Source organism: Balaenoptera borealis (assembly GCF_965194805.1).
Source record: "Balaenoptera borealis genome assembly, chromosome: 3".
Classification (NCBI taxonomy): domain Eukaryota; kingdom Metazoa; phylum Chordata; class Mammalia; order Artiodactyla; family Balaenopteridae; genus Balaenoptera; species Balaenoptera borealis.
Window position 1 is genome coordinate 2,630,460 of NC_138866.1, and position 15,624 is coordinate 2,646,083.

At 40.3% G+C, this 15,624-nt stretch overlaps 1 protein-coding gene across 4 annotated transcripts in view; it reads left to right on the forward strand.

The window, feature by feature from the left end:
* Positions 1-908: 908 nt before the first annotated feature.
* The window catches only part of MOK (MOK protein kinase), a 51,329-nt gene continuing 36,613 nt past the window's right edge, over positions 909-15,624 (forward strand). For 2 of the 4 annotated variants that reach the window (XM_082387470.1, XM_082387471.1), the window contains exon 1: positions 909-1,101. In XM_082387470.1, the coding sequence (XP_082243596.1) occupies positions 1,092-1,101 (10 nt within the window). In that variant the 5' untranslated portion in view covers positions 909-1,091. The remainder of the gene's footprint in view (positions 1,102-15,624) is intronic. The other 2 variants (XM_082387473.1, XM_082387475.1) reach the window with 2 other exon arrangements.

Consider the following 15,624-nt stretch of genomic DNA (forward strand, 5'->3'; position numbering starts at 1 on the left):
AAGCCCGCGTGCCTAGAGCCCATGCTCCGCAACCAGAGAAGCCACCGGAAGGAGAAGCCCGTGCACCACAAGGAAGAGTAGCCCCCATTCTCCGCAACTAGAGAAAGCCCGCGCGCAGCAACAAAGACGCAACACAGCCAAAGATAAATAAAATTAAAATAAATAAATTTTTAAAAAAAGAAGCAATCTAGATGACCATCAGTAGAGGACAAGTTAAATAAGGGGTGGTACAACCATGAACTAGTATAGCCATTAAATAAAATAATAAAGCTCTTTGGGTACTGGTAGGGGAAAATCTCCAAGTTAAAGAGTCAAGTAAAAAATACAAAACACAGAGCAGAGTCTATACTATGCTACCGTTGGTGCAACAAAAAGGGAATAAAAGAATAAAAGATCTCATATAACATGAGATCTTTGGGGAGATCTACCCTATGGGGAGATGAACTGCGGACAGAGGCGTGGGAGGGAGGACTTCCACTTTGTTGGCTCTGTTTTCGTTATTTTTGAATCTTGAATCATGTTAATGTATTATCTATTTTATATTAATATATTAATATTAATATATTAAAGTTAGTGGATGTTCAGTTGTAAGATGAGAACAATACCTGCAAAGAACAGGTATCAACTGACAATTATTTAGTGTGTCCCAGCCCAGATAAAGCTCAAGGCTGTTGTCCAGGCATTAGGTCCCAAATCGCTAAATTCTCAGGACCGCTGGGGAGAGCGATCCCGGGGAAGGCCGCCTACACAATAATTTAGGCAGGGAACTGCCTGAGGCTGCCGGAGATTGCTTAGCAACTAGAGTGAGGAGGCGGGCCGCAGTGCGCACGCGTACACTTAGGGCCGGAGGGCGCGGACAGGGCGTTTTGCGCACGCGCGGGCTACGGCCTCGAGGCGTTCAGGGCCAGACGGTTGCTAGGGTGACAGAAATACAACATGGTGGTCGGATCCTAACGCTCTCCATCTAGGGACCACCGCGGAGGTCCTAATTCGGGACCCTGCCTCAAAGGAGTGGAAGCCAGGGGCCACCCTTTCTGTCCCTTTCTTCTCCTTCCACTATCGGCAAGGGGTTGTCGCCGGCTTCCGCATCCATGATGAAGAGTTGAGTGGGTCTGGGGAAGGGCGGGACGAGAGGGAGAGTGGCGGCGGGACGGGGGCCGGCTTCCGCAGCCGCTCAGAGGGCGGTGGGAGGCACCGAGGGTGGGGACCCCAAACCCCCCTGGGCTGTTCGAAACCCGCGCCTGCTGGGGTAGCCCGAGGGGTTCGGGGCTGCTCTGGGGGCCGTGAGGGGTCCCACAGCGCCGACCCGAGTCCAGATGAGGCTTATTTTGATGCGAGGTTATGTTAGAGTTTGGGGAGTTGACTGAAAAAAAATGTTTTTTTAAATTTTTTAAAAGGCTGGATTGAACCTGAGATTCTTTTCTTGAACATTCGGCAGTAATGTAGTGAGCGGTTACTGTGTGGCTTCCTGCCTTTTATTGACATTGGTTTAGTGGACAATTGAGAGGAAAGCTGGGCTGTGCATTTGCTTTTATTATTATTTTTGGGTCAAGCAGTAGTGTTTTTATCGGAACTTCCTTATAGAAATTTTGAAACAACTTTTTAGTGAAAGAGTGTACTGGGAAGTTGTGAAATGAGGTAGGGGTAAGACATTTACCTGTGCTTCGATTTGTGGATTATGGACAATCCAAGTGTAACAACTAGAATGGTCTTCTTCTTTTTTTTTTTTTACGTTACTTTACGGATATAATTGTCATTTATGCTTGTGAGCCAGAAGTGCAGAAAAATTCCGACCTCTCTTGCTTAAAGAGAGGATTAGATTAAATTAATTATAAGATTAAATTATGTTAGGTGTAGTTATAATGTTTAATTTGCGTTGTATTCTAATTGTCAGTTGGTATTTGGTATATGGCATATACCAACGTAAAGTGTGGACTTATGTACACATATTTTACGTATAGTGTGGACTTATATACACATCCTTTTTTCCTTCCCAACTATTTATTTTGAAAAATTTCGAATCTACAGAAAAGTTGCAAGAAGAGTACCGTGAATATTCATACACCCTTCACCTAGGTGCACCATTTTGCCTTATGTTTGTGTGCCGTCTCACTTGTGCTCTGGCATTTTCTCTCTCTCTCTCAATTATGTATTTATTTATTTTCAGTGAACCTTTTGAGAGTAGTTGTAGACATCATTACATTTCACCACTAATAATTCAGCAGGTATCCCCTAAGAAGAAGAACACTCTCCTACATAATCACAGTACAAATAAAATGTTGATACAATGCTGTTATGTAATATGCAGTCTATATCTCACATTTTCCCAGTTATCCCAATAATATCCATTACAGGTGTTTTTATTTTTTCCAGGATCCCAGTCAAAAATCACAAATTGCATTTTGTTGCCATATCTTTTTGGTGTCCTTTAGCTGGCACAGTGTCTTGCCTTTTGTGTCTTTGATGACAACATTTTTCCAGAATCCAGGCCATGTGTTTTGCAGAATGGCCCACAATTTGGATTTGTCTGATAGTTTCCTCATGATTAGCTTTATTTTTTTTTCTTTTTTCCTTTAACATCTTTATTGGAGTATAATTGCTTCACAGTGGTGTGTTAGTTTCTGCTTTATAACAAAGTGAATCAGCTATACATATACACGTATCCCATATCTCCTCCCTCTTGCGTCTCCCTCCCACCCTCCTTATCCCACCCCTCTAGGTGGTCACAAAGCACCGAGCTGATCTCCCTGTGCTATGCGGCTGCTTCCCACTAACTATCTATTTTACATTTGGTAGTGTATATATGTCCATGCCACTCTCTCACTTCGTCCCAGCTTACCCTTCCCCCTCCCCGTGTCCTCAACTCCATTCTCTGGTAGGTCTGCATCTTTATTCCTGTCCTGCCCCTAGTGCCCCTAGGTTCTTCAGAACCATTTTTTTTTTTTTTTTTTTTAGATTCCATATGTATATGTTAGCATACGGTATTTGTTTTTCTCTTTCTGACTTACTTCACTCTGTATGACAGACTCTAGGTCCATCCACCTCACTACAAATAGCTCAATTTCGTTTCCTTTTATGGCTGAGTAATATTCCATTGTATATATGTGCCACATCTTCTTTATCCATTCATCTGTCGATGGACACTTAGGTTGTTTCCATATCCTGGCTATTGTAAATAGTGCTGCAATGAACATTGTGGTACATGACTCTTTTTGAATTATGGTTTTCTCAGGGTATATGCCCAGTAGTGGGATTGCTGGGTCATATGGTAGTTCTATTTTTAGTTTTTTAAGGAACCTCCATACTGTTCTCCATAGTGGCTGTATCAATTTACATTCCCACCAACAGTGCAGGAGGGTTCCCTTTTCTCCACACCCTCTCCAGCATTTATTGTTTGTAGATTTTTTGATGATGGCCATTCTGACTGGTGTGAGGTGATACCTCATTGTAGTTTTGATTTGCATTTCTCTAATGATTAGTGATGTTGAGCATCTTTTCATGTGTTTGTTGGCAATCTGTATATCTTCTTTGGAGAAATGTCTATTTAAGTCTTCTGCCCATTTTTGGATTGGGTTGTTTGTTTGTTTGTTTTTATAAATTTATTTATTTATTTTTGGCTATGTTGGGTCTTTGTTTCTGTGCGAGGGCTTTCTCTAGTTGTGGCAAGCGGGGGCCATTCTTCATCGCAGTGCACGGGCCTCTCACTATCGCGGCCTCTCTTGTTGCCGAACACAGGCTCCAGACGCGCAGGCTCAGGAGTTGTGGCTCACGGGCCTAGTTGCTCCGCGGCACGCGGGATCTTCCCAGACCAGGGCTCGAACCCGTGTCCCCTGCATTGGCAGGCAGATTCTCAACCACTGCGCCACCAGGGAAACCCCTGTTTGTTTGTTTTTTGTTGTTTGTTTTTTTTTTGATATTGACCTGCATGAGCTGCTTGATTTTGGAGATTAATCCTTTGTCAGTTGCTTCATCTGCAAATATTTTCTCCCATTCTGAGGTTGTCTTTTTGTCTTGTTTATGGTTTCCTTTGCTGTGCAAAAGCTTTTAAGTTTCATTAGGTCCCATTTGTTTGTTTTTATTTCCATTTCTCTAGGAGGTGGGTCAAAAAGGATCGTGCTGTGATTTATGTCATAGAGTGTGCTGCCTATGTTTTCCTCTAAGACTTTTATAGTGTCTGACCCTACATTTAGGTCTTTAATCCATTTTGAGTTTATTTTTGTGTATGGTGTTAGGAAGTGTTCTAATTTCATTCTTTTACATGTAGCTGTCCAGTTTTCCCAGCACCACTTATTGAAGAGGCAGTCTTTCCTCCATTGTATACTCTTGCCTCCTTTATCAAAGATAAGGTGACCATATGTGTGTGGGTTTATCTCTGGGCTTTCTTTCCTGTTCCACTGATCTATATTTCTGTTTTTGTGCCAGTACCATACTGTCTTGATTACTGTAGCTTTGTAGTGTAGTCTGAAGTCCAGGAGCCTGAATCCTCCAGCTCCGTCTTTCTTTCTCAATTATTGCTTTGGCTATTCAGGGTCTTTTGTGTTTCCATACAAATTGTGAAATTTTTTGTTCTAGTTCTGTGAAAAATGCCATTGGTAGTTTGATAGGGATTGTGTAGATTGCTTTGGGTAGTATAGTCATTTTCACCATGTTGATTCTTCCAATCCAAGAACATGGTATATCTCTCCATCTGTTTGTATCATCTTTAATTTCTTTCGTCAGTGTCTTACAGTTTTCTGCATACAGGTCTTTTATCTCCTTAGGTAGGTTTATTCCTAGGTATTTTATTCTTTTTGTTGCAGTGGTAAATGGGAGTGTTTCCTTAATTTCTCTTTCAGATTTTTCATCCTTAATGTATAGGAATGCAAGAGATTTCTGTGCATTAATTTTGTATCCTGCTACTCTACCAGATTCATTGATTAGCTCTAGTAGTTTTCTGGTAGCATCTTTAAGATTCTCTATGTATAGTATCATACCATCTGCAAACAGTGACAGTTTTACTTCTTTTCTGATTTGGATTCCTTTTATTCCTTTTTCTTTTCTGATTGCTGTGGCTAAAACTTCAAAAACTATGTTGAGTAATAGTGGTGAGAGTGGGCAACCTTGTCTTGTTCCTGATCTTAGAGGAAATGGTTTCAGTTTTTCACCATTGAGAATGGTGTTGGTTGTGGGTTTGTCATATATGGCCTTTATTATGTTGAAGTAGTTTCCCTATATGTCTACTTTCTGGAGAGTTTTTTTTTTTTAATACATTTATTTATTTATTTATTTTTGGCTGCATTGGGTCTTCGTTGCTGTGCACGGGCTTTCTCTAGTTGTGGCAGGTGGGGGTGACTCTTCATTGTGGTGCACGGGCGTCTCACTGCAGTGGCTTCTCTTGTTGTGGAGCACAGGATCTAGGTGCACAGGCTTCAGTAGTTGTGGCACACAGGCTCAGTAGTTTAGCTCACGGGCTCTAGAGTGCAGGCTCAATAGTTGTGGCACATGGGCTTAGTTGCTCCGCGGCATGTGGGATCTTCCTGGACCAGGGCTTGAACCTGTGTCCCATGTGTTGGCAGGCAGATTCTTAACCACTGTGCCACCAGGGAAGTCCCTGGAGAGTTATTTTTTTTAATCATAAATGGGTGTTGAATTTTGTCAAAAGCTTTCTCTGCATCTATTGAGATGATGATATGGTTTTTATCCTTCATTTTGTTAATATGGTGTATCACATTGATTGATTTGCGTATATTGAAGAATCCTTGCATTCCTGGGATAAACCCCACTTGATCATGGTGTATGATCCTTGTAATGTGCTGTTGGATTCTGTTTGCTAGTATTTTGTTGAGGATTTTTGCATCTGTGTTCATCAGAGATATTGGCCTGTAGTTTTCTTTTTTTGTGATATCTTTGTCTGGTTTTGGTATCAGGGTGATGGTGGCCTCATAGAATGAGTTTGGGAGTGTTCCTCCCTCTGCTATATTTTGGAAGAGTTTGAGAAGGATAGGTGTTAGCTCTTCTCTAAATGTTTGATAGAATTCGCCTGTGAAGCCATCTGGTCTTGGGCTTTTGTTTGTTGGAAGATTTTTTTTTTTTTTAAATTGAAAGCAAGCTCTTTTTTTTTTAAAATTAATTTATTTATTTATGGCCATGTTGGGTCTTCGTTTCTGTGCGAGGGCCTTCTTCCAGCTGTGGCAAGCGGGGGCCACTCCCCATCGCGGTGCATGGGCCTCTGACTATCGCGGCCTCTCCCGCTGCGGAGCACAGGCTCCAGACGCGCAGGCTCAGTAATTGTGGCTCACGGGCCCAGTTGCTTCGCAGCATGTGGGATCTTCCCAGACCAGGGCTCGAACCCGTGTCCCCTGCATTGGCAGGCAGATTCTCAACCACTGCGCCACCAGGGAAGCCCCTGTTGGAAGATTTTTAATCACATTTTCAATTTCAGTGCTTGTGATTGGTCTGTTTATATTTTCTATTTCTTCCTGGTTCAGTCTCAGAAGGTTGTGCTTTTCTAAGAATTTGTCCATTTCTTCCAGGTTGTCCATTTTATTGGCATATAGTTGCTTGTAGTAATCTCTCATGATCCTTTGTATTTCTTCAGTGTCAGTTGTTACTTCTTTTTCATTTCTAATTCTGTTGATTTGAGTCTTCTTTTTTTTTCTTGATGAGTCTGGCTAATGGTTTATCAATTTTGTTTATCTTCTCAAAGAACCAGCTTTCTGTTTTATTGATCTTTGCTATTTTTCCTTCATTTCTTTTTCATTTATTTCTGATCTGATCTTTATGATTATGATTTCTTTACTTCTGCTAACCTTGGGTATTTTTGGTCTTCTTTCTCTAATTGCTTTAGGTGTTCTAGGTGCTTTAGGTGTTGTTTATTTGAGATTTTTCTTGTTTCTTGAGGTAGGATTGTATTGCTATAAACTTCCCTCTTAGAACTGCTTTTGCTGCATCCCATAGGTTTTGAGTTGTTGTGGTTTCATTGTCATTTGTTTCTACGTATTTTTTGATTTCTTCAGTGACCTCTTGATTATTTAGTAGCATATTGTTTAGCCTCCATGTGTTTGTATTTTTTACAGTTTTTTTCCTGTAAGTGATATCTAGTGTCATAGCGTTGTGGTCAGAAAAGATGCTTGATATGATTTCAATTTTCTTAAATTTACTAAGGCTTGTTTTGTGACCCAAAATATGGTCTATCCTGGAGAATGTTCCATGAGCACTTGAGAAGAAAGTGTACTCTGTTGTTTTTGGATGGATGTCCTATAAATATCAATTAAGTCCATCTTGTTTAATGTATCATTTAAAGTTTGTGTTTCCTTATTTATTTTCATTTTGGATGATCCATTGGTGAAAGTGAGGTGTTAAAGTCCCCTACTATTCTTGTGTTACTGTTGCTTTCTCCTTTTATGGCTGTTAGCATTTTCTTTATGTGTTGAGGTGCTCCTATGTTGGGTGCATAAATATTTACAATTGTTATATCTTCTTCTTGGATTGATCCCTTGATCATTATGTAGTATTCTTCTTTGTTTCTTGTAATAGTCTTTGTTTTAAAGTCTATTTTGTCTGATACGAGGCTTGCTACTCCAGCTTTCTTTTGGTTTCCATTTGCATGGAATATCTTTTTCCATCCCCTCACTTTCAGTCTGTATGTGTCCTAGGTCTGAAGTGAGTCTCTTGTAGACAGCATATGTACGGGTCTTGTTTTTGTATCCATTCAGCCAGTCTATGTCTTTTGGTTGGAGTATTTACATTTAAGGTAATTATCGATATGTATGTTCCTATTACCATTTTCTTAATTGTTTTGGGTTTGTTATTGTAGGTCTTTTCCTTCTCTTGTGTTTCCTGCCTAGAGAAGTTCCTTTTGCATTTGTTGTAAAGCTGGTTTGGTGGTGCTAAGTTCTCTTAACTTTTGCTTATCTGTAAAGGTTTTAATTTCTCCATCGAATCTGAATAAGATCCTTGCTGGGTAGAGTAATCTTGGTTGTAGGTTTTTCCCTTTCATCACTTTAAATATGTCCTGCCACTCCCTTCTGGCTTGCAGAGTTTCTGCTGAAAAATCAGCTGTTAACCTTATGGGGATTCCCTTGTATGTTATTTTTTGCTTTTCCCTTGCTGCTTTTAATATTTTTTCTTTGCATTTAATTTTTGATAGTTTTATTAATATGTGTCTCGCTGTGTTTTTCTTTGGGCTTATCCTGTATGGTACTCTCTGTGCTTCCTGGATTTGATTGACTATTTCCTTTCCCATGTTAGGGAAGTTTTTGACTATAATCTCTTCAAATGTTTTCTCAGTCCCTTTCTTTTTCTGTTCTTCTTCTGGGACCCCTATAATTCGAATGTTGGTGTGTTTAATATTGTCCCGGAGGTCTCTGAGATTGTCCTCAATTCTTTTCATTCTTTTTTCTTTATTCGGCTCTCTGGCAGTTATTTCCACCATTTTATCTTCCAACTCACTTATCCATTCTTCTGCCTCAGTTATTCTGCTATTCATTCCTTCTAGAGTATTTTTAATTTCAGTAATTGTGTTGTTCATCACTGTTTGTTTGCTCTTTAGTTCTTCTGGATCCTTGTTAAGTGTTTCTTGTATTTTCTTCATTCTGTTTCTGAGATTTTGGATCATCTTTACTGTCAGTACTCTTAATTCTTTTTCAGGTAGGTTGCCTATTTCATTTTCATTTATTTGGTCTTGTAGGTTTTTACCTTTCTCCTTCGTTTGTAACATATTTTTTTGTCGTTTCATTTTTTTTTTCTTCTCTTTTTGTTGGGTGGTGTTCTCTTCCTGTCTTACTGGTTGTTTGCCCTGAGACGTCCAGCACTGGAGTTTGCAGGCAGTTGGTTAGAGCCAGGTCTTGGTGCTGAGATGAGGACCTCTGGGAGGCCTCACTCTGATTAATATTCCCTGGGGTCTGAGGTTCTCTGTTAGTCCAGCAGTTTGGACTTGGAGGTCCCACCACAGGAGCTCAGGACTGACCTCTGGCCTGGGAACCAAGATCTCACAAGCGTGTTAATAAGGCAGACGTTTGAAGGTAGCAGTGACGGTCCTTGTGCCCTAGGAAGCAAACTGGTAGTGGTTATGACTCGTGCTAGGCTCGGAGGACAAGGTTTGCACGACAGCCATGGGCACTTCCGGTTTTCTAAACCTCATGATTAGCTTTAGCTTAAATATTTTCATCAGGAATACGTCAGAGATGAAGTCGTGTCCCTGTCACTGTGTCCCATCTAGAGTGTCCGATGTCAGCATGTCTTAGTTTTGTTGAAGCTAGGTTTGATCATTTGATCGTTCCGTTTATTCACCTTTGCCTCTTAGACCCTTCGTGCTTCTCTTCCTGGAGTCAACCACTCTTACCAGTTTCCTGTGCGTCTATATGTATGTATGTATGCGTAAATTATTGTGTATTTATCCTCTTTTAAAAATACTAACGTTAGCATTTATATATATATATACACACATGTATATATATGCATTGATATATATGTTAACATTTGCATTTTATGATTTATATCCTTTAAACTCCTGGGGTTTTAAAAGTGTACATTAGGTATTATTTGGTATGTTCTTTTAGATGGCCATTTTGGTAGTTTTAATTACTTGGTTTAGTGGTGCATCTTTATTCTCCCTTCCTTCTACCTTTAAATCCAGTCTGAGAACTGGTATAACCTATTGTCCTTCAGGTTTAAGTCCTGATCATTAATTAAATGCTTAACAAATAGTTAACAGTGGAGAGAATATTCCAGAACAGGAAGTCACAGACACAGAGTCATGGAATTAGAATGAACAGGAAGAGTGTGTAATGGTGAAATTGGACTTGTAGCTTGAGGTCATTGAGTGGGACTGGGAATGCTAGATTATCATGCTGGTCTTTATTTTATGGTTTTCTAGATGTATTTTCTTTTTTTTTAATTTTAATTTTAATTTTATTTATTTTTTTAGCTGTGTTGGGTCTTTGTTGCTGCGTGCGGGTTTTTCTCTAGTTGCGGAGAGCGGGGGCTACTCTTCGTTGTGTTGCATGGGCTTCTCATTGCAGTGGCTTCTCTTGTTGTGGAGTGTGGGCTCTAGGCGCACAGGCTTCAGTAGTTGTGGCACATGGGCTCAGTAGTTGGGGCTTGCGGGCTCTAGAGCGCAGGCTCAGTGGTTTTGCTGCACGGGCTTAGTTGCCCCATGGCATGTGGGATCTTCCCAGACCAGGGCTCAAACCCGTGTCCCCTGCATTGGCAGGTGGATTCTTAACCACTGCGCCACCAGGGAAGCCCCTAGATGTATTTTCTTATTTGTTTTCCAGGCAACGCCCAAGTGCTTGGGGATACATTGATCATTCTGTGGATTATTCCTGATCACCTCCTTTTTGCTTTGCATCATTTGCAGTAGTAGGGAGCAAGGAGTAACACATCTTAGTTGCTTAGTTGGTGTGGGCTTTGGGGCCAGGCAGACAAGGTATCCTCTGGCAGGTTACCGACCTTTCTTTTCTTATGCTGGTTTTCTTCATCGTTCTGGTTTTCTATTGCTGTGTAACAAATTACCCCAACTTAGTGGCTTACAATAACAATCATTATTCTCTCCCATGGTTCTGTGAGTTGCCTGGACCCAACTAGGCAGGTTTCACTTGGAGTCTCTCATGTGGTTGCAGTTAGATGGTGGCTGGAGCTGGAGTCATCTCAAAAGTTTCCTCACACAAGTGTCTGGTGGTTGATGCTGGCTATCAGCTGGGACCTCAGCATGGGCTGTCAGCCAGAACATAGCACTCAGAACCTCCATGTGTCTTGGGCCTCCTCACAATATGGCAGCTGGGTTCTGAGAAGGAGCATCCCGAGAGTTTGGTGGAAGCAGCATTACATTCTCTGATCTAGCCTCAGAAGTGGCATAATGTTACTTCTGCATCCCTCAGATTTGAGAAGAGAGAACATAGATCCCACCTCTTGATGGAGGAGTGACAAAGACACATAGTAAGACGAGCATGTGGGATGGGATATCTAGAGGCTGCCATCTTTGGAAAATAAAACCTTCCACACTCATCTTTAAACAGGCATAATAATACCTATTTTATAGGATTGTTTCAAAGTTAAATGAGATAATCTACATAAAACTTACAGCGTAGTGTCTGGTACATGGTAAAATGTGAATGAGTTATCATTTGCTATCCCAGTGGATGGAAGGCAAGGATGTAAAAGGGGAAAGAATGGCAAACATCAGTCAGATCCTTACTTTGAAAAAATTTACCCTTACCTAATCTAATGGGAGTATCAATTTTTTTTCCTGTCTGTACTTTTTAATGGATTATTCAAAACGTATCTATAAAAAGAGAAAAAACTACATGTTCTGAAGGCACTAACAGTTTGCTATTATATCACAGAGAGAGTTTTAAAAATTATCTGTTGTAATTGCAGTGAGGTTTCAGCTTTCTGTCCCTCATAATGTAACTGAGCAGGACCCTATGGAGCCTTCCTGGGACAGACCCCTCCCCCATGTCCTCTGCTTTTTCCCGGGACAGATCCCTCCCCCATGTCCCTCCCCCATGTCCTCTGCTTTAGCTCCTCTCTGAAGTACCCAGATCATAGTATCTGATGCACATTTCCTGAGTTGTTTTACAGGTGCTAGAACCACCACCAAATGGGAGAAATTAACTACTTGATGACCATAAACAAATAGCTCCCAGACCTACTGGTACTTAAGGATTGATAATGTTAACCCCTGTGACGTCACCCTGTTACCTCACCATCAGCCAATCAGAGAATTGTGCATGAGCTGATCACATACCCTGGGACGCCTCTCCCTCACTGGGCCTTTAAAAATGCTTTGCTGAGGGACTTCCCTGGTGGTCCAGTGGTTGGGACTCTGCGCTCCCAATGCAGGGGGTTCGGGTTTTATCCCTGAAGGGAACTAGATCCCACATGCTACAACTAAGAGCCTGCATGCCGCAACTAAAAATACCACACATGGCAAGAAAGATCCTGCATGCTGCAACTAAGACCCGGTTGGGACAAATCTAAATAAATAAATAAATAAATAAATAAAAATTAAAAAAAAAATTTTTTTTTAATGCTTTGCTGAAGCCCATTGGGGAGTTTGGGTATTTTAAGCACTAGCTCTCCTGGACTCCTTATCTAGTGCCCTACAATAAATGCTGTGCTTTCCTTTGCCACAACCTGGTATCAGTAGACTGGCGTTACTGCGAAATGGCGAGAGGACCCAAGTTTGGTTCGGTAACAATTTATGTCAGTATTTTTATAGAATCAGAGTTGCAAGGGACTTCACATAATGTTGTTCCATGCTCTCCTTCCTAGTGTGCATATCACCTTTTTTTTATAAATAGATGCATCGACTAGCAACTTTTTCTCTTTAAATAAAGCAAAATTAAGTAAAAATAATCATAGCTTTGTGATAAATTCAAGCAGTGAAAGGTTTTAAATTAGTCTCAGGTCCCTTCCCTAGTGGGCAGAGTCCGTCCTGGTTAACATTTTCTTTAGATGTACGTCCATAAATTTTCTGTGCATATTGTGTGTGTGTGGGTGTGTGTATATGTATGTTTTTGTTCTAAAATTAGATGTGATTAAATATGTTGTGCTGTAGCCTGTTAGGATGATGCTTCAGTGAAGATGTTTGAACATAGATCTTTGAGTAATTCTTCATGTTTATCAGTGGCATACACTGATTGGGTTAAAGGGTGCAGTTTAAATTTTTAAAGTCTAAGTGGTTTTTTTTTAAAGTATAATTGACCTACAACACTATGCTAGTTCCAGATGCACAGCATAGTGATTCAGTGTTTCTGCACATTACAAAATGATCACCATTTTTATGAGTTTATGAATACTTTTACGTCCTTTTGTGTTTTCACTATGTTTGGTAATTCAGGTCACAATTTTCCACACTACAGCAAGTCATTAATTGGGTACAGCCTTCTTTATTGAAGGTTCCTGACCTTGTTTTAGTGATTTGGTTTGAATTACTTAATCTCTCACGGAGAGTGGGAATTACAAGCTGAATCCTCTTCCTTTTAAACTCTAGTTGAGGGTTATACTCACTAATTAACCTCCCTCAATTCTTTTCACCCCTCCACTGGTGAAGCCCCATCTTCTGATGCTTATCATCTGCCTTGATTAAAATCTTTAGAAGCAGTGTTTGAATACAAATATTTGGATTTGGGTGTGACAGGTTTAGAATTTCACAAAAAATGAATTTGAACTCCATTTTCACGCTTTAAATAAGGCTTAAATTCCACTTAAACAAGCCTTGGTTTGGTAAAAATGAATAGAATCTTAATTAATATGAACGGACTTATTTATCCTCCTTGTTCTATCTACCCTTTTAAAAAAATATTAATTTTATTAAGTCTTGACCCTTGAGTTTGTCTTTTATTATTATTTTTTAAATATTTATTTATTTGGCCACACTGGGTCTTAGTTGCGGCGTGCGGGATCTAGTTCCCTGACCAGGGATTGAACCTGGGCCCCTATGCATTGGGAGCACGGAGTCTTAACCAGTGGACCACCAGGGAAGTCCCTATCTACCCTTTTCATATAGCTATGTTATTTAAACTTTTCTTTGTCCTTGAGTCTGGGTGATTTTTTGGTCGGTTTGTTTTTTAGTGATTGTTTACTCTCTCTATTCCCATTAATGTGGGGCAGGATTTTTTTTTTTTTTTTTTTTTACTAGCATAGCTCTATATCCTTCATAGCTTTGTGTTGTGCTTTGTGTTCATCTTAATGTTTCTTATCTAACAGTAAAGGCCTGTTGGAGAGAATAGGAAGACACTTTTCCTAAGTAAGTGTTTTCTCATAGGGGTGTTTCTCTTTTTCTCTCCCCTGCCTGTCATCCTTGTTACACCCAGACCCTTTGTCTATTGGAAGAGCCATGGAGGAAACAAGTAATTCTTTATCCCCCTCGGCCATCTCCAGGGCTATGGGTTCCATTTATTGCTGGCTGGTCATGATGGTCTGGAGCCAACTTGGAATGCTGGCGCACGCTTGGAGTTTGTACTTAAACTACTTTAAAATGCAGAGTTGGGAATTCCCTGGTGGTCCAGTGGTCAGGACTCGGCACTTTCACTGCTGTGGCCCTGGTTCAATCCCTGGTCGGTGACTAAGATCCTGCAAGCTGTGGGGCTTGGCCTAAATAAATAAAGTGCAGAGTTGACTTTTTTTTTAAAGCAAGTCTGCATGTATATGTATTCGTATGATCACTACCATCCTTTTTTCACTTAGTATTAAATTATGGCTGAACAGTTTCTTATATTGTTAAATGTTATTTGAAAGCATCATTTAAAAAAAAATTTATTTTATTGAAGTAGAGTTGATTTACAATGTAGTGTTAATTTCTACTGTACAGCAAAGTGATTTAGTTATACATGTATATTGTTTTTCATATTCTTTTCCATTATGGTTTATCACAGGATATTGAATATAGTTCCCTGTGCTATACAGTAGGACCTTGTTGTTTATCCATTCTATATTTAATAGTTTGCATCTGCTAATCCCAAGTTCCCCATCCATCTCTCCCCCACCCCCTCCCCTTGGTAACCACAAGTCTGTTTCCTATGTCTGTGAGTCTGTTTTTTTTTTATAGATAATTTCATTGTGTCATATTTTAGATTCCACATATAAGTGAAATCATATAGTATTTGTATTTCCCTTTCTGACTTACTTCACTCAGTATGACAATCTCTAGGTCCATCCATGTTGCTGCAAATGACATTATTTCATTCTTTTTTATGGCTGAGTAGTATTCCATTGTTTATAGGTACCACGTCGTCTTTGTCCATTCATCTGTCGATGGACATTTAGGTTGTTTCCATGTCTTGGCTATTGTGAATAGTGCTGCTATGAACATAGGGGTGCATGTATCTTTTCGAGTTAGCGTTTTCCCCAGGTATATGCATGGGAGTGGGATTGCTGGATCATATGGTAACTCTATTTTTAGTCTTTTGAGGAACCTCCATACTGTTCTCCATAGTGGCTGCACCAATTTACATTCCCACCAGCAGTGTAGGAGGGTTCCCTTTTCTCCACACCCTCTCCAGCATTTATTATTATTATTATTATTTTAAATATTTATTTAGTTTATTTATTTGGCTGCTCCGGGTCTTAGTTGTGGCATGCGGGATCTTTTAGTTGCGGCAGGCAGCATCCCTGACCAGGGATCGAACCTGGGCCCCCTGCATTGAGAGTGTGGAGTCTTAACCACTGGACCACCAGGGAATTCTCATTTACCAATTTTTAAGTGTATTGTGGAATAAGGATCTAACTTGAATTTTTTAATGTAAAATCTCCCAGATTAATCAGCTTTATTGAGGTATAATTTGCACACAGTAAAATTCACCTATTTTAAGAGTATAGTTTGATGAGTTTTGGCAAATATAGACAGTAGTATCTCCACAGTCAAGATATAGAACCTTCGGGAATTCCCTGGCGATCCAGCGGTTAGGGCTGTGTGCTTTCACTGCCGAGGGTCCAGGTTCAAATCCTGATCAGGGAACTGAGATCCAGCAAGCTGCATCACGTGGCCAAAAAAAAAAAAAAAAAACAGAAAAAACAAAAACAAGATACAGAAGCTTTCTGTCACCCCCAGAAGTTGTCTTGTGCTCCTTTGCAGTCAGTCCCCTCTCCCTGCTCCTGACTCCAGAGATCACTATTCCACTCTCAACTGGAGCTGTGCTT